Genomic DNA, 19609 nt, shown 5'->3' on the forward strand with positions numbered 1-19609 from the left:
TTAACAGCTTTGCTGTTGTTACAGTACATTGTCAATACTTTCCTCATAGGTAATGTCATTGAGGGATTTTCAAATGAATAATCCCACCCTTCACTAGTCTATAACCATTTGGGCATCAAAATTTTTAGTACCCTTGTGGCAAATCTTAACATTTGAATCAAAGCTTTACTTAAAATATCCTTGCCCACCAAGCACCCTGCATTTGTAGTACTGGATTAAAGTCCCAAAGACAGCTCTCAACATGCTTAATGGATCCATGGATTTGCAATACAAGATTTAGGCCAAAGGCCAAGCGCTGGGAACTACGAGGTCATTCGGCTCTAAAAGGGAAAGTGAGTGAAAAGATTTTAAAGGTACCTCAGAACCATGGCTTACATCTGTGCAGAGTGCTATAGCAGATACTTCCTTTGTACCGTCTGGCCCTACAACAGTTCCTTTCCCCCAGATGTAGTTGAGGACTCTATTTTAAAATGTAGGGGGAATAGCTGTCAAGCTTACTGCTCTTACCATTCAACATTTTTTCCCAAAAGGTACCACCTCAGCTGGTGCTCTTGCTTTTCCCTAAAGGTGTTCCATTCTGAGGAATAACAACCATTTGAGGCAGTATTTGTCTCACTAAGTGTAGATGCAAGAATTCTTTCAGCACTTGTCACCTTTTGTTCTCAAGTCTAACCTTGCCTCTGTGGTCCTTCAACCTCCTTTAGTTCCAGTTACTAGATGTGAACTTCTCTTTTCCTTGATGTCTCACTTTTTACACTGGATGAATTTCGGTCACGGCCATGAAAGAGCAAGTCGATTCAAGTTCCATGTACATGGTCATCTAGTTAGTTAAACGAATTTATGGACACTTCTCTACAACTGATTATCTGGCCAAGTGGACCAGTACAATATATATATATATATATCAATAAAAAAAACTAACTTCTAATGAATGACAGAACACTAGTCATTAACTATTTGGAATGAATAGGAGCTATTTAGGCATACAGCCACTGAAAGTCATTTGGATGTAAAACATGTTAGCCCTTGTTGGAAGCTCAGAGAAACAAATCTTTTCCTTATTATGTAATGAAATAGTACATCTCTGGTTCCTCCCCAGCCATACACACAGCACTTTTCATTAAAAACTAGGGACATTTTCATAGGGGACGAACATATAATCGGATGTAGCGAGAGAAACTTTTTATTTCTTTACATGTATGGTGCTTAAACACGTAATAATAATGAAGCATCATCACCTATTGCCTTCTTGGGCCCTTTCTTTTTCCCAGAACTCCTAGATGCTCAAGTAAAGCATTGTTCAAAACCAACCTAATCTAATTCACATTGATACCATTTAAAAACAAAATATTACACTTACATACACCTTGAACAGTGCATGACATAAGCATTTGTCAATTTATGCAATTCACTATCGTATTCTACATATCCTAAGCAAGATTTGTCACGAAGAACTAAACTGAAAATTAATCCAGTGTACAATGGATATGCATAAGCTATGCAAAAAAAAAGTATATATAAAAAACTTAAGTAAAATGAATTAATTCCAAAGGGGAAAGGAAAGAGAACTTTGGTACAAAAGCTTAAGGAACCTCCTGGCAAAGTCTACATAGCTTGCCAAACAGATATTTCCATCCTTAATAATAAATTATGATGAAGGGGGTTCAAATACAGACTCGACGCCATACAGTCCTAAAATAGCACTTTTCGCAAGGTTGAATTTGGCTTTCTTGACATTGGGCCCTGTAAATGGAAAAGAATAATCATCATCATTGGCTAGTATACCATGTGGGTGATATTGCAAATTCTCTACCAATGCTCAATCATCAAGGTAATTTTGGTGGATATGTTTGGAAGATTACCAATGTAACTAATGCTAAAAAGGTTTTACAACTTGCTCTTCTATACCCTTCTGGAAGGGATGAAAACTAGAAGGGTTTGAAACTGCACTGTAATTCACGTAAGCTAATTAACACCCAGTAATTTACGAAGATGTAGTTGGTATTACTTAGAGAAGCTTCACTATACTTCTTGCATATATCAAAAGGAAATTTAATAAAATGTTCAAAATACAACTTGAATCACAGTAACTTAATTGTATGGCAACTCATGCACAGTATAAATTTGATGGAACTATAAACTTGAATGAAACCAATGCCCAGTTTATTTACAGTTAACAAAACAACCAGTTTAACAAGCCCTCAACCGTGAAGATAAAAGGAGCAAAAAAACTTGTAATTTTACTGAAGGATTCGTGAGAACTTACACAAGGGTTCAGCAAGGATACTTGGGAGGTTCCAAGTGCAGGGTTAGTAAAGCTACTAGATCAAAGATGGTGACTACAAAAGTAACATGTTTCCAATTTAAAAACTTTTAACCACCTCTGTGAAGGAACCATAAATGTTCAAGGTCTGGTGTAACAAAGCTTAAGCCCTGAACTTGACAGTTTGGCAGATGGGTAACACTGCTTCTCATCTTTATTTCAGTGTCATAATATAAAACCTTACATTATAAATCTGGCATCCCAACATGGGTATTAGTGTTAGGCTTTCTGAATTCCACTAACAGAATTTGTTAGGGGCAGTTTTAATCTAGTATGCATTCTGCATTCTTCATTATGATCTGGGTCTAAGCTTATTAATGCTGGGCCACATAATTGGCTTCAGAGGCCTAAAATGAGACTGGAAGGTTGCTTTGTATAGTAGTACCAGAACTAATCTGTTGGCTAACAAGTCGTACGATTACCCCCTTTTTTTTTATAGAAATTCAACAACTTTTAGATTTCATGTATGAAATCTTTTTCAGCTCTGCAGTCACACCACTGAGAAAGGGGAATGGAATGGAACAGAGTGTTTAGGCCAAAGGCCAAGACTGGGACCTATGAGGTCATTCAGCCCTGGAAAGGAAATGAGAGTAGGTAGGTTTGAAAAGTTAACAGGAGGAAAACCTCACAGTTGCAATTGAAAAAATTATTAGGAGAGGGTGGATAACATGAAGATATGAATGGAGGTACATTAAAATAAATAATTTAAGGGTTGCAGCTAGAGGCCGAAGGGACACCACAAGAACCTTCAGTAAGGCCTATAGTGCACCACGCACGGTACTCTAATGGCACAATCCCACTATGGAAAGTTAGAAAGGGGGTCAGACATCACCTGACTAAACATCTGGACACCTACTGTCCTTTAATGAATAGGTTGCCCAAAACTGTTTTCTCTTCACCATCCCCTTAAATGCAATTGGGCAAAAAGTGAGGAACACAAAGTTTTAAAACTACCTATTTGCATATTGAGTAAAGTATGTTTGTCACTGGCCCTTCACCCTCCCAAGACCTACCTTGACCAAGTTGGCTGGATGAACTAGTGTGCTGTTAAACATTTAACCCCCCAAAAGACTGACTTTGGCAGAATAGTAATGTATTGGATTTTTCTCATTTTTAGTTCATTGCCACAATTTTTTCCATAATGGCTCTACTATGGTTACTTTAATCTCTTAAGCAAAGAACTGAAAATCTACAGTAGAGGCCCAGGCATCTACTTCGGTGCTGAAACTGTCACTGATCTTTTGATATCTTTCTAGGCCAAAATTGGTTGTACAACTGTGATATGGTCGAGATATGTTTCCTTGAAGGTTCGACAGACTAAATTTACAATTCCTCTAATCATGTCACTGATGAAAGATGATTTTATGGGCAATTCAAGTCTCTCCTTAAACTATCAAATTAGTAGTTTTAACATTACATTGACCAACCTTCTCCAGTGAAGTTCTGCTCATCAATTGTGCAGCTAACTTCAAAGTATAACTTCCCATCCTTATTCAACTGACTGATATCATACTGAATACCGGGTTTCATCTGATGCAAAACCATTACAGGATGCATGGCAGCTGCATTTTCAGGAACTTGTTTGGCTGGCTTGGGTACTTTTCCTTCGGCATTTTGTATGACAGTTTCTTGCTATACAATGCAACATTAAGTGTCCATATGGAAGAGGGAGAAAGTTAATAATCATTTCACTGGTATGGATTACTGTACAGAATGTGTATCTATCTCAACATGACTTTTGATATCTGAATATACACACTGTTTGCATTTCAGTAAAGCCAAATTTTTTCTCCTACCTTTACCCCTTCCATGGGAGCTGTTACCCCTCCGGTGAGTGGACCTCCATGGGGTGCACGACCACCCAGGTGGGCTGAAATGGCCTCCGTGAATGCCGCTGCATTTGCAGCCTCCTCTTTTTCTGCTGCTGATGCTAAAAATGATGTGAATCCTGTCACATAAAATGGAAGTTTAATGGAAAAAATATATTGAGCTTACACACTCCCATCACAGAAATAAATGAATGTCAAATACTAAGGAAAAAAAAAAATAAAACATGCAAAAAAGAGAGGGTTAACTCCTGTCTTAAAAAAATAAATCCAATTCAGTTATAAAGCCTACTTTTTCTACATAGTTCAACTACAAAACCTAAACTGAAGTAGGAAAGGCAAACATTCAAACTTGTAACATGCAAAAGGTGTATAGTAAATGGGATTAAAGCATTAAAGCTGTTGACATTTAACCTAGGACATTGTGTGTCCGCTCTCCTAAAAAAATCTTAGTTTAACCAGTCAACTGATATATATAATTATATATATCTATATATCAATATATTTATACATACATAAAGAACAACCAAAGAGGTTAATGACTCCTCCTCACAATGAATTACTTCTTGAAAACTTAAGAACATATATTCCAAAAGCCATGGAGGTTTGTTTCCTCTAATTATATTCACAATTTTGTGAATGGCTCAACTGAAATCCAAGACTGACTGTGGGACCACATAAATGTCTTGACATATTAGCGAATTAAATACGAATGAAGTTGAAGACACAAAGTTAACATTGGTAACTATTCCCTGTAACGATATGAAATTCACCTTTTCAGAAACATTTCTGTGTAGGCTGTACAACATTTTCAAATTCATCATTCTTCAAATATCACGTCATTCAATTCCAATGTCAACAGTCGTGTACAAAGAACTGGCAACAAGAGCACTTACAATAAAGACAAGAAAAACTCAGTAAAATTACAGGCAAGGGGATCTGCAGAACAAATTAAGGTGGCATAGAATTGGACAATATTGGAGGAGTAAATAATACATGACAAATAAAACATCATCCTACACAGTTTTAAGACATCTTTGCATGCTGGCATATAAGGTAGTTCTAGTTTCCATAGTGTACAAAATTGTAGGGCATTAATGACGACCTTACAGTGAAATCTGAGGATATAGCTGTAATGCATATATAATGGAATGGAAACAAATCTTGATGCGTAAGTTGAGGATACAGCTGTAATGCACATATAACACAATGGAAACAATTCTTGAAGCATAAAATTATGCATCAGAAGAACAAAACATGCACTGCTGATAAAATCCATGAACATAACTATCATACTTTTGGAGAGAGAGAGAGAGAGAGAGAGAGAGAAACATAACTATCATACTTCTGAGAGAGAGAGAGAGAGAGAGAGAGAGAGAGAGAGAGAATAAACTGTGTGTATTTATGGCAACATTCAAAGTTTCACTAGTCTGAACAGGTTGATAAACTTATTATTATGGGTAACTGCACACAGGTCAAATTTCATTAAAACAACTAAGGAATCAATACTGGAGACAACCTGCATGTTTTGAGGTATTTAGCAAAAGCAAAAAAGATTTTTTAACCCCAAGACTGAACATGGCCATATAATTTAAACCCTACAACTGAAAAGACAAAATGTGTATTTCAAGAGCTTATGGGTTTCTGAGATATATATATATAAAAAAAAAATTAAAATATGGACAAATAAAAAGCAGTGTAGCTTTGCCAAGAACCCTATTTGCTGAACTACCAAATATTAACTACAAACTACATTAAACCTTATAGCACAAATGCATGATACAAGGAAATCAATAGAGATCAGTTCTTACCTGGAGGCACTCCTGTACCATAAGGCTGTGCAGTGGGAGGCGGGCACATGCCAACACGACCGTCGCGCCAGTCATTAAATAGTTTATAAATGGCAAATGATGCCAAGGTTGCCCATGGAGTCTTGTCTTCCTCCTTTGCTTCTTTTGCATTGGCAGCAACAACGGGTGGTTTTACAAAGCTGATAAGAGCTGCTTCTGCTGCGGCCTGCTTTGCTAACTGCTTCGAAGTACCAAACCCACGGTATTTTTGGTTGTCGACCTGAAAACAACCCACCTGTATAGGCATTGGATTTTGTACTTTAAATCATGTACTACTAGATAGATTCAGTCATATGGATTGGTTTGTTATTGATACAATCAAGTTACTTCATTAAAAACTGAACGCAAAAGTTGATTTCATTAAAAACTGAACGCAAAAGTTGATTAACTACCTCTACAGATACACAGAACGGCTGACTGACACCTCCTTCCTGCTCTGTGGTATAAACAACTCCGGGACGAAGCTCGTTGAGGCACATGACCGCGTTCTTGGGCTGAACATACCGTCGAATCTTCAAATTCTTGGCTCCCGGCACCTTCTTTCTTTTAACCTTGACGCCTGCCACCACACATTAATTGAAAGGTCGCAACACACTTGTCATTGATAGGAAAATCAACTTGCACAAATATATATATAAATACAGCTATATGAAAGGATTATGTCTTTCACACGGAAACAATAAGTCTTCAAGTGTAAAAACATGTCCCCCGAGAGCAATAGTAATTAGGGCAGGCCAGATTTTCACCAAATATGTGGAATGACTGCATAAGACTCAGTACTCTGCGTACTTTCCGCTGCAGTCAAATCAGCTATGACAAGTGTGGGCAACACGCTTCAATTAAATTCTCTGAAAATGTCTCTACGACTGTTAAGCAAGCACCCAGCCTCATGCACGGCAGTCAACTTAGGACTTACTTGTAAATGTTATACCTAGAAGAGAGAGTACCTAAGTTATATATGAAAAAATGATTAGACATTTACAAGAAATTCTCTGTTGACTCTGGTGTGCTAATATTAACTAGTGTCGTGAGGAGACATAACAGGTTAGGGGACTAATGATGACCTTGTGCGGATGACAAACTATCCCGCTGTCAAAAACAAAGAAGAGTGCCGTAAGTACAAAGACAACAGCAGGGAAAAGATTCCCAACCAATATTTCGACTGACATAAAACAAATACCCGAACTTTCTCACCAGTTCGAAACTCCACTTCAGCTTCATAACAAATGCTACTTCTATCCTAGCCACCATTCCACTTGAAATACAGAGAACTTCATGCTTTATCTGGAATGACTCACAACTTCTAATGGCTGTCTGTAATAACTTCTTAAATAGGTGTTGTAAAAACCTTGTGCAGCACACTGATCTGCACCAAAGGCTATCTCAAGTATCGCCCTAGGTACAACTTCACTACTACTGCCTCGTACCTTTCATCCGTTCCCTATGGTCTCCTCTTAGTTGCTTACTTCACTACTACTGCCTCCTACTTTTCATCCGTTCCCTATGGTCTCCTCTTGGTTACTTAACTCAATATAGACAAAGCTAAAAAGTCTCGCAGTGTGATTTGGTGGTCTTGTTAAACTACAATACAATAGGTTTCGTGCTCTAGCAAATTAACATACATTAAGTAGCATCAATAAAAAGACTGTAGCACTGAGTTTATTAATGACCTAGCCACTAAAAAATGCCAATTACCATACACAAAAAGCCTGGCCAAACCTGTTCGGATATTTAAAATTCAGGATAACCATAAACCATGTTACTCTTCCACAAAGTATAAAACAGAACACCAAGATAAAGCCATCACCACCACTACCAGAACACTGGCCTTTCATCACAAGAAAAAAATACAACACTATGATTCTTGGTGATTTTCGTTCAAAATCATAAACCCCTAACGACTGGGTGTGATTAAAAAAATTACCTCGCCTAGAAATGTCTATCCACCTTACAGTAATTCAAAATTTCCAGCACCAAACTAAATATTCCCAGTTCAGGATCAGTGTGTGAAAACTGCTAGGCTTGCCGGAAAGCACTCTGATTTTGGAGACAATCTATAGTGACAAAGCTCTCTCTCATATGTTGCAAACTAGCCTAACCCAACCTTGTCAAGTTTCAATGTAAGAATTTCATTGTTACTAAAGGAATACAGTACACTACAAATCTCTATAAAGAAACAGCCATTCAAGATAACACCTCTGAGGTAAAGAAAACTCCCCACTTTATAGTAAACAACTGTAAATTAATAAAAAAAAAAAAAAAAGCTACATGCTACCTCCTCAGCTGAACTCATGACCTGATTAGCCTTTGAATGTTCATGGGAACACTTAAGGGCTGCCTTATCAAATCAATGCACTAACTGTTAAGATAGAAAAAATTGAATCTAACCAGAGGATACATCGCAAAAAAAATAAAGGCTGAAGATGTACGGTTTAACACAACAAAAATAATGCTATGTCAAACAAAAATACAAAATAAAAAAGAATAAATAAAATTAACTAAAACTAAATTTCACACAAGAAATAGGGACCAGAAAAGGCTAAGGGACAATATTCTAAACCTCTCAAGTGGATGACACCACTCCACAATTCACTTCTCACTTCAAGACTGGAGAGCAGTGTTGTAAACTGTATTGATATATTATGCTGTATACTAAAATATGCACACTAAAGCAAAAAACCCATCACTAGGTTGGATGCTTTCAATCACAGTATGTGTGTAAAAGCACACATGCATGAAGGCACACAATTTATAGTCAACATTTAGTGAGCAATGTAAGAGGTACGTAAGGGAGAAATTAAGTACCATGGTAATAAATTTAAGAGAGGAGGGAGTTGGTAGAGCAGAACATATCTGGAAAATGAAAAAGTGAAATGTGCAGAGGAAGCATTTAGGCGACCAAGTGACTGTGGAGCGTCAAAAGACGAAGATGGTGGAAAAAACGAGTTCAAGATTCACTTACACACAAGTTCAAGGACTGCAAGGACTGAAAGGTGAGATGTGCAAAGGACTGAGAAACGATATCGAGAAGATGAAAGAAAACTCACAAGTTACCAGAAAGAGCTACAGAGAAGAAGAAATGACAAACCCGAATTTTAAGACCCAGGTTTGTTCCGTGTATGAACAATGGAAGATTACATACAAGATATTTATAGAATACAAAATTCAAGGTAAATGGAAAGACAAGAGCTGGGTCAATAAGGTGCCAAAGAGAGAGGAGAAAATATCTTACACACACTAAAGCACCTTTCAACCACAGGAAATGAAAAAGAGGATTTGACGGAGGTGGTGAAGGTGGAGGGGCCTGTGATAGTGATACAATATACCAAAGTTAGGAAAACTAGACATAAAATGAAGAATGGCAAAGCACCAGGTGCATCAGAAGTGCCAACTGAAATGTTAATGTACTTGTATAAGGGGGAGGAGAAAGATGGATGCTGAAACTGTCAAGGGCAATCCACGAGGAAGAAGCAATGATTAAAGAACCAAAGAAACACTCAGGTTGTAGAAAGAATACCGATATGATTAACTGTGAAGACTGGTGGTTGATGATCAGCAATAAAATTTCATTAAAGGGGGAGGTATAGTTGCTGTCTCTATATGACAGTTACAGGACAAGAGGGTGTAAGGTAGTCAGGAGCTCTACTGTGCATTTATATAAACATACGGCACCTGATACAATACCAGGGGAGGGAGTTTTGGGGCTCAAGAAAGAATAGTGCCAGAAAGATGATTAGGTTTGTTCCAAGGTCATAAAATGTAGTGACAGCAGTAATACCCCTCTATGGCAAAACAAAAAATTTGAAGTTTTTGGAAGTCTATGGGAGTTGTAATATACCTACTGTGTATGATATGGTCACTTAAACAGACTGAAGAATTGCAAGAGCATGGAGAGAATAGGTTAAACTATATAGCTGAGGCCCAGATTTCAAACAGGCAAGGAATTTCAAATACTTAGAATCTACCTCAGCCAGGAGGATGGGTGAGGTGCTGATGTTGAAATTAGGATAAGAGCAGCTTGGGGGGGAAATGGAAGGAGGTAGCCAAAATAGTGTGGTAATGAAAGAATACCAATCCAACTATAAACATAGGTCTATTGTACCATAATGAAACCAATGATATATAGTTCATAAACTACCATAATCAGACCAATGATATACAGTTCTAAAAAAAAATATAAATAAAATAAATAAATAAAAATGGAGCACGAACAAATGAGGGTGTCTAAGTGGATTTTGGGGATCTCACTCCATGAGACACTTGATGTGATAAGAGAGTCAAAATTGAGATGGTATGGGCATGTATTACATGAAGAGTTAAGTGGGTGGGAGCAAAGAGGGCTTTGGTGGAACCTCACGAGTGTATAAAGTTAAGAGGGAGGCAAAAGATTAGATGGCATGATGAAGTAGAGGGGGGCTTGGAGAAAGGTTTACTAGAAAAGAAGCTTTCAATAGAAATATTTGGAGAAGCTGCATCGATGAAACTGACCCCTTAGCTCAGGGTTAGCAGTGGTAATGACGATACAGTACTACTATCTTTGGAACTTCACCAGTTGTTCAGAAATCCAAAGGTGTATAGTCAACTTTACGCAATTAGCTTTTCATCATATTAATCAAAATTTAAACAAATTAAACCACATATGCATGCAAGTAACTGTTCGAATGTAAACGATACACATTTTACTTCCTCCAATTCTTGCAACTGTTAATTTTTGGACATACAGCCATGCATGTAATGTTTAAGTGTGAATTGCCAAGACTAACAACAAATGATTCCCATGACTAGATATTGCCCATAAGTGTCAAAATATCACAAATTACTTGATAGTTATATCAATTACACTTATAATACTTTATACATATAATTCATACAGTAGTTTTTCATTGCCTTACCTTATGCTTATGAAAAGTATCAAACTATAATGTCCAAAAAGATTGTTTTTGTTTTTGTCAAGTGAAGAGTATTTGCCTTTTTATAAAACTTTACGGCTATAGCTTAAGTTTTGAATGCTACAATTTTTCTTGTTCTCCCAAAAATCATGAATACTGTATGCATTTCTTACAGTCATCACAAATTCACAACCAATTGTGGTAGGTTAAGTGCCAAATTGAATTAATTTAAAATTGTGTGTACGTTTCCTAAAAACATACACTGCAATTCAACTGCTTTTAGTGCACACCCTGTATTTAATAAAAGTGGTTCAAGTATACTACAGTGAAGTACTAGTTTAAATTATATTAAAAGAAGTCAAGTTTTTCAAGTAAAAGGCGTATAAACAATACAACGACTGATGCAGTACACAACCCAAAATAACGCACACTTCGTTAAGTGCCCATTACCGCAAAACCAAAAACAAAAATTAAAATAAAACTGCAGCAAAGAGCAACAATTTCATAGTGGTTACAAAGAATCACATTACTATCTTCAACGTATCTCAATTCAACTATTTCAGATATCAAAATCATGTATATGAAGAAATATCTACTGTATACAGTATACGTAACTATCAAAAACACTCACCTCCAGGTTTCTCCCAAGGCCTTTTCCTAGTCTTTTCTTCCTCTCCTTCCATTGGCACTTCATTATCAGAGGCCCCCTAAAAAGGAATGTCTTGGATAAAATGAAAAATTCAATGACGTTACAACAGCTTCCCTAATTCAATGATGTTATAATAGCTTCCTAAGCAGGAGTATGGGCTGAGAATAAGCAGGCCCAGGTCCCCCTTTCCACACACGGGGCCACTTCAGGTGAAAAGAGGGAACTGGAGTAGTTGGACAGCAAGATGAAAGAGAGGAAGAGAGAATGGAAATAATATGGTTAAAAAAAGTTGATATAGCTGGGGCCAAAGGGACACCACAAACACCTTTAGTAATGCCTACAGTGCATCACATGAGGTGCACTGACAGCGCTACCACCATAAGGGCCAAATTTTTAATAATGTTTATTTTGAGGCAGCTCAAAACTTGTGAAACCCAAGCATTTTACTGATACTGCTGCACTCCTGTTAATGTGCGCATTTTACTAATACAGCTGCACTCCTGCTAAGTGTTCACCAAAATGGACCTTGGCATCAACAGAACTATCATTGTAGGGATGGAGTAAGTAGGCAACCGACAATTTAAATCTAAGTACAACAATTTAGCCAAGCACAGATGAAACAGCATGTCATCATAGGAATGCTACAGCTTTCCTGGTTAAGTCATTTACATTTATTCTTTACGCAGGTGCCATCCCATAAGTGATAACAAAAAGACACGAACACTTACGTCACTTGCGTCCACCATTTTTACATCTAATGGTGAAGGTAATAAATTATTTGGCTCCTCAACCTGGGTTTCTACCATTGGAGCCTCAACAGGAGTATCTCTCCACGCACGGCGACCTAGAAGGTTAAAATGCAGGTCAAGTTTGTATACCCATGTATAAAATCACGTTTCACCTTCATACTGTGTAACACTCATATTCAATAATACAACACAATAATATACCAAATAACATGTGCAATAAAAATTAAGGCTAAAAATCTTGTGCAATAAAAATTAAGGCTAAAAATCTTATGTATAACTGATAACTCCTCTATGGTTTCACAAACTGCTGAAATTCAATTGCCAAAGTAAGAAATTGAAAGTTCTCCAAACTTACACCTGACATATCTACAATCATTATGAAACTGCTAACCATCATCAAAGAAACTATTGGGGCTTACAGAAACTACACAACCAAAATTGACAATTTTCAAACCTCATTCATTATGGCTGGATATACAAAAATTCATGGACTAACTGGCCACATTGAAATATGAATACAGGAATATATCTACACTTCAAAAGTGCAATTATAAATTTAATATTTTCATATAGAAATACTGGTTTCCATTTTTCAGCACTCAAGTACGCGCATGAAAAATGTTGAGTACATTGTATGATCGATATTTTCCTTCAAACTGACAATACCCTTTACAACTGGCTGTTGTCCAGGCTCACCTGAACTATAATGTTACAAAGGTCACATACTTTGACAGGGGTCCTAAGGCACTGTTAGTTTTTATAACAAAAATAGTTTAATTTATCAACCAATGCATTGACAGGGGTCCTAAGGCACTGTTAGTTTTTATAACAAAAATAGTTTAATTTATCAACCAATGCAACAAGACAAATTTTACAGAAAATACAAGATAGTGGCATGGTCAGTATACAACCTGATATTCTCACTAATTAAATTGGAGCAGGCCTGCACTTACAACCAAAGAGCACTCTTCGTTTGAGTTCAAGCTGGTACTAATCTCACTGATTGTATTATTAAGTGATGAGTTGTGACCGCCAAACAGTGCCTTTGCAGCAGTTGAATAAAAATTATGGTAATTCTAAACCGGCTTTCCAATCAGACTATGGCAATTGGCGTTTTCCTATGTTATTTTACTTCCTTTAGAGGAATTTAAAGTAATATTTTGTCGGCCGGCTGTAACTAAGCTGTCATTGAGTTGTGACTTGTATTACCTAACGTGGGGGTGGGCCAAACCTCCATAGCTAATACGGCAAAATTTAACCAGTAAACTCCCTAAAAATACCAACCTAACGTGCCCTGGGGTGTTTACTGGTTACAATTTTGCCATTGATTAGTTATGGAGGAGGTGGGGGCTTGTTGGGAATGCCGGCTTAGACCTACCCGCGTTAGGTAATACAAGTCGTAGTCTTCTAAAGGTCAATTATTTAAATTTACAACGCCGACAAAATATGACTTTAAATTCTTGTAAAGCAAGTAAAATAACATAGAAAACGCCAATTGCCACAGTCTAGCCTCACCGCTGACAGCCAGAATTACCAAAATCATTAGTAAAACTTTACAACAGTTGCGCAGCCTGATTCCCACCAGTTGTCAACCCGGACATGTTCCTCACACACAAATAAACCTAACCTTTCCTATAATGCCAGGTCCTGACCTAACCAGATCTTACCTACCTAACCTAACTTGGTTATTTTTTGGAAGACTCTAGCCATCTCCCACTTTATTTATACTTTTCTTGGGTAAACACATCAAAACAAAAAAACTCTTCTCAATACAAAACCTTCGCAAATGCTAAATAACAGAGGAAAACAATGAATAAAAAAAAAACTTCTCAATACAAAACCTTCGCAAATGCTAAATAACAGAGGAAAACAATGAATCAAATTAAATCTTAAAAGGTATGACAATACTGGCTGCCCACCCGCCCCCAATACCTAATATGACAAAAATGTAAACACCCCTAGGTTATGACAGGTTGGTATTATTAGGTTCGGCTAGATCTAAGTAATAGATACATGGCGGGTATTTAGCGAGAAATGGCAGTTTCTTATAGTATTTTGGTTGCTTATTTACAATTTAACGTTATTTTTTGGCGGTCGGCTGTGATTAACCTGTAATTAACACCAGAAGTCCATCCAAAAAGGGGTTTCCATACGCGATCTTCACAAGACAGAGAACGGCTACGTCTGTTTCGAACGGTTCATATCCCGTCCGGCAAGTGCAATAACTTGTTGATGTATGGGTACCGTCCTCGCCCGGGCCAGTACTAAAGACGGCGAAGGGACATTCCACTTGGCCGACGACAAACGCACAGCCATGTCAGAAGCCCTAAAAGTGTAGAAAAAACCAGTTTCCAAGGTACTGCACTTGCTGGACGGGGTATGAACTGTTCGAAACAGACGTAGCTGTGCTCTGTCTTGTGAAGATCGCATATGGAAACCCCTTGTTGGATGGACTTCAGGGTTTAATTACAGGTTAATTACAGCCAACCGCCAAAAAAGTTAAATTGTAAATAAGCAACCAAAATACTATAAGAAACTGCCATTTCTCGCTAAATACCCGCCGTGTATCTATTACTTAGAAATACCTTAGGTTCTCTAAGTGCCCTATCATTTCCCAGCCATTTTCGCAAGTAAAACCAAAAATGGTCTTTCACGCAAAAATGGGTAACTGGCGCCTTTCGAAATGGGTGGCTAGAGTCTTCCGAAAAAACTTACCCCTACCTTTGGCCGGTGTGCCCCGACCTGGCCGGGTGGGGGCGCCACCCTGGGCCCTCAAAGGCCATAACCCGTCCCGGTCGGCGGAATCGGTCACGCAACTAAAAAAGTTTAACAAAGTTACAATAATTTCCCCTTTTAGGCCTAATCAGCAAAATGCCTGAATCAATATCGTTCAAATAACCTTTATTCAATGCCGCCTATAAATATCGTAATAGCCCTACGTGGTATAAAGCTGGCCTAAATCGCAGGCCTCGCAGAATACAACATAGGCCGGAGGCCTCGCAGAATACAAGATCTTACGCCATGTTAAGACAGGCCTGAGGTTTAGGCTTAATCTGTGCGTGGGCCGATAACCCCGGCCGTAACGCAGCTTCCGGTACGCCAACATTAAATCCCTAAAAGCCCCAACAATAATTCCTAGCGAATATTATAGCCATGATTTATACCTGACGAAGTAAACTACTAACACGGATACAAAATAAAAAAGCCAGAAGACGCAGAGGCGGTTACTTGCAAGGTATGGCATAGCGTAAGCAACATGGCGTCGCCTTACATCAAACCGGCAAAACTTCCCCGCCAAGCACAAAGGCTCCTCGCTAATATAACCCTCAAATTTGCGTCTAATCCACCCACAAACTTTCACCTGTCCAAAAACGAAGTATCTAAGACATAATTACCTCGTCCTCGCAACATCTTGCTGTATTTTTTAAGTTTTTAGTGGGACTTCCGTAGGAGGCCGTACAGATCAACTGTTTAGGGCAGCTGGGTCTCTCGGGCGTCTGTGCAGTATAGCCATATGGCGAATGTAGGTGAACACAATGCGCATGATCTGTTTGACCAGAGTGCACTTTAAATTATTGGAAAAAATGTAACTTCGCCGGAGTTACTTCCATAAAATGATTTGACTAAATTCCTGTGAAGTTTAGAGAACCGCTTTACTCAAAATAAGTGTAAGCTGTAAAAACAAGATTCGGTGTAACTGCCATTTTATGAAATATATCATATTTTTTTGTGCAATGACTACTTCTATAAGATAAATAAAAAATTAATAACCAAAATGTGAAAAATCTGAACGTAATTGAGGCTGCTTTAAAATTGTGGATCGTAGATTACACATTTTCCAATATTGCCCACTGAACAATTGCTGGCTACACTGTCGACGCGAATTTGTTCATTTTATGAACTGGTTGAAGGACGCTGTTGATCCCTAAATCACTTTCTTTCACTGGGAAACTGTAAAACCTGATCTCGCATTAGTTATCATATTATTAAAAAAAATTCAGTCAGATATTGACTCGAACAACATTAATCCATCTCATAGCAATGCGCAGACGTCAATGGCAGGATAGCCAACATTATCGTCTCATTTCATTTAAAATCGATAACACAAAACTTATTTTTAAATTATTCTCCAGTTGTTTAAATCACTCAATGATAACTAATTTAGTAAAAATGACATTCCGACTAGAGCTTATGCCTCCTTTTGAGAACAAAAAGAAGACATTGTTTGAAGAATGTTTGCTATTCTTGTAGGAATCAATACACAGAAGAAGGAATAAGACTGACCAGAGCAAATCTAATTCCAGGAACATATCATATTTACTTTTTTTTTTATCGAACACCTGTATTGTTTCGTACATCAACAGGTATCTCTGTATTATATTCACAGATTCCATAACACAATGTTTATAAAAGCACAGGAGATCTTGGTATAATTTGGGTAGAGAATTATAAGAAATGAACCAATTTAGTTTCAAGTTGCATGTATAAGAGAATTTGATGCATTCATCTTACCAACATAGTTAGGATGTTTTCTTTTGTATCTGCGTCAGCTGCAGGAATTTTATTCCAAAGACTTTAGTTGTTGTTCAAAGATCGGTTGCTGCTGATGTCACATTTAAGGAGATATGACATCACAGCCCTTTTTAGCCCGTAAAATCCCGTCCCTTGGTATGACATTCTTACCTTTTCTGCAATGTCTCTTTACGAAACTGTGCTCTAGATCTGAGACTCTGCCTTTGGAAAGTGTTGCTTCGCTTACAATTCCTTGATAAATATTCCACTTATTCTTTACATAATTGCAAATGGATGTGGCATTTCAGTATACACAGTTACATGTCTTAGTGGTAGATGATTAGTTAACTGTGCCGTAATTTTACAGATTAAAATGAACATACTTATAATTTAGAACAATAAAAATTACAGTGTTATAAACTATACAGAATAAAGAAAGCTCTGTGGAATTTAGCAATGTTAGCCAGCCTGAGCATGCCTTCAAAGCGCAGAATCTCTACAACCACTTATTTTTGTTTTATTTTGCCGTAAGTCATTTATATATATATATTCTTAATAATGATGATTCTCCATCACAAACTTGTACATTTTTACTTTAATATCATAAATTTTCGCGTAAGCTTTTAGCATGTTAAGGAGACTTAAAAACATAGGAACAACTCAGCTATCGAGAAATCGTAATAAATAAAAAAAATATCGGTAGCAAAATATATATTACCACGGTTTCCTTGAGGTTTCGCTTACGCTAACGGGAGAGGAGACTAAAATTCAAACAAAACGAGTTAGCCTTTAAAATAAATAGAAAACGACGCGCTCCATTGTATTAAAAGAAAACTATGAACATTTATTAGTGGTAAACTTAGTCAAAAACTGAGCATTAACTTAACAAGCGTAGTTTGGTAAGATCGATATAATTCAAGTAAACAGTATAACATGATTTCGATATCAATCACGATATTTTCAGTTTGATCGGTATTATTTTACTTATGGACATTAATTGCTTTCAACATAAAATATAGGTTTTTCTGATGTATTATGATGTGATTTGAATGATTTTGAGGTTTATTTCCATCGCAAATGAATACTTATCCTTCCCCGGCAAATGATATATACAAAATTAATAAAATTACGACTTGTCAGAATACTGCACCCCCCTCTCCATAGCTAATACGGCAAAACTGTAATCAGTAAACACAGTTTTGCCGTATTAGCTATGGAGAGGGGGGTGCAGTATTCTGACAAGTCGTAATTTTATTAATTATGTATACAGTATATCATTTGCCGGGGAAGGATAAGTATTCATTTGCAATGGAAATAAACCTCAAAATCATTCAAATCACATCATAATACAACAGAAAAACCTATATTTTATGTTGAAAGCAATTAATGTCCATAAGTAAAATAATACCGTTTGATCATAAGCTTTCTATGTTATTACATGAAACAGTTAATGTTGTGGGAATTTTTTTTCTGCCTGGAGAGTAAATTCGTTATTCATCAGTTAATGCATGAATTTAGTAATGGTCTTTATGTTTTTTCTCTGGAGCAATCCCGTTTTTGGGAAAACGACTTTATTTCAACATTATGGGAATTTCATTCTTTTACATTGTTATTATTTATTTATTTATTTATTATTATTATTATTATTATTATTATTATTATTATTATTATTATTATTATTATTATTAATATTATTATTATTTACTTTTACTGTTTAATTTTAATGTATACACGTGAATCGGTTGTTGGCTTGGAAAACCAGGTTGTTTAGTATGCCGATGATGCAACACTTGTGGGTGTAGTAAAGTCTCCACTTATGAGAAATAAAGCTGCCCTCAGCCTCAATCTGGCATGGACCGGATTAGGGAATGGTGTAGTCGGGGGTATGAGGCTGAACTCCAGTAAAACGAAAACACTATTGATTAGCAGATCTCGTACAGATTTCCCACCCCATCCTCCCCTTCAGGTGGGTGGGACTTTGCCGAATGAGTCTGAAGCTTCTAGGTGTAACTTTTTACTCACATCGAACTTTTGAGAAACATCTAGTGAAAGTTTCAGCAAATGCCGCAAGAAAGTTAGATATTGCTCGTAAGGCATCACTGCAACCTGCTTTAGGTCGTTTGAACTTCCTGTACTAGAATACTGTTCTTTGGATAGAGTGGTTCGTGGTGATAGGTTTCTGTTTCATAATAGTACCAGTTATGACTTGGGTAATCGACGGATGGTCTCTTGTTTGCCAGTTTGTCACAAGTTGTATTTTAACAGAGATCTTTCACATTCACAATTGATCCCTGATACATTTTTCCTGCCGAGAGCAACCAGATTCGCCGAAGAGCAGCATCAGTATTCAGTAAATGTGCCTCACTGTCGAACTTCTCAGTTCCAGAGGGTCTTTATTCCTGACACCGTTGGACTGTGGAACAGCCTCCCAGGGGGTGCCGTGCAATTGGTACTTTAGAAGTTCAAGCGAAGATGCAATGCTTTACTACCATAACACTACTCTCCTTCCATTTTCGTACATTTTTATCTATTTATTAATTAATTTATAATTTTTTTCTTTTTTTAATAAGTGGGATCTCTTCCTTATGTGTGTCCTTTTAACTCCTCTTGCTTCCTCCTTATGAACACCATATTCTTTGGAAGCTTGAATTTCAAGTCAGTGGCCCCTTTGGTGGGCTTGTTCCATATGAATAGGTTTCATCTGCTGAATAATAATAATAATAATAATAATAATAATAATAATAATAATAATAATGTTTCTCAACGGTTATTATGATCAATATTTCACTGATAAATACGATGCAGAACCGA

At 37.1% G+C, this 19609-nt stretch overlaps 1 protein-coding gene across 4 annotated transcripts; it reads right to left on the reverse strand.

The window, feature by feature from the left end:
* Nucleotides 1-1167: 1167 nt before the first annotated feature.
* Nucleotides 1168-16239, reverse strand: LOC136855032 (double-stranded RNA-specific editase 1-like). Of its 4 annotated transcripts, none has more exons than XM_067131762.1 (8): nt 15682-16239; nt 12266-12381; nt 11520-11595; nt 6392-6558; nt 5961-6219; nt 4120-4253; nt 3751-3955; nt 1168-1743 (listed from the first exon to the last, which is right to left on the reverse strand). In XM_067131762.1, the coding sequence occupies exons 1-8, from the start codon at nt 15695-15697 to the stop codon at nt 1649-1651; spliced, it is 1068 nt and encodes a 355-aa protein (XP_066987863.1). In that variant the 5' UTR covers nt 15698-16239; the 3' UTR covers nt 1168-1648. The 4 variants fall into 4 exon arrangements, with proteins under 4 accessions (XP_066987863.1, XP_066987859.1, XP_066987860.1 ...); XM_067131758.1 differs by having other exon boundaries at nt 4120-4271; nt 5961-6234; nt 15682-16189; XM_067131759.1 differs by having other exon boundaries at nt 4120-4271; nt 15682-15834.
* Between the last annotated feature and the right edge of the window lie 3370 nt (nt 16240-19609).

Source organism: Macrobrachium rosenbergii, chromosome 30 (genome assembly GCF_040412425.1).
Source record: "Macrobrachium rosenbergii isolate ZJJX-2024 chromosome 30, ASM4041242v1, whole genome shotgun sequence".
In the NCBI taxonomy this organism is placed as follows: Eukaryota; Metazoa; Arthropoda; class Malacostraca; order Decapoda; family Palaemonidae; genus Macrobrachium; species Macrobrachium rosenbergii.

What these genes read in the sequence shown, in the direction of transcription:
- LOC136855032 (XM_067131758.1), bottom strand. An exon ending in TGGTACAGGAGTGCCTCCAG is followed by an intron (nt 4,272 to 5,960) that starts GTAAGAACTGAT and finishes TTTATGTGACAG; the next exon opens with GATTCACATCATTTTTAGCA. An exon ending in CTCCCATGGAAGGGGTAAAG is followed by an intron (nt 3,956 to 4,119) that starts GTAGGAGAAAAA and finishes TGCATTGTATAG; the next exon opens with CAAGAAACTGTCATACAAAA.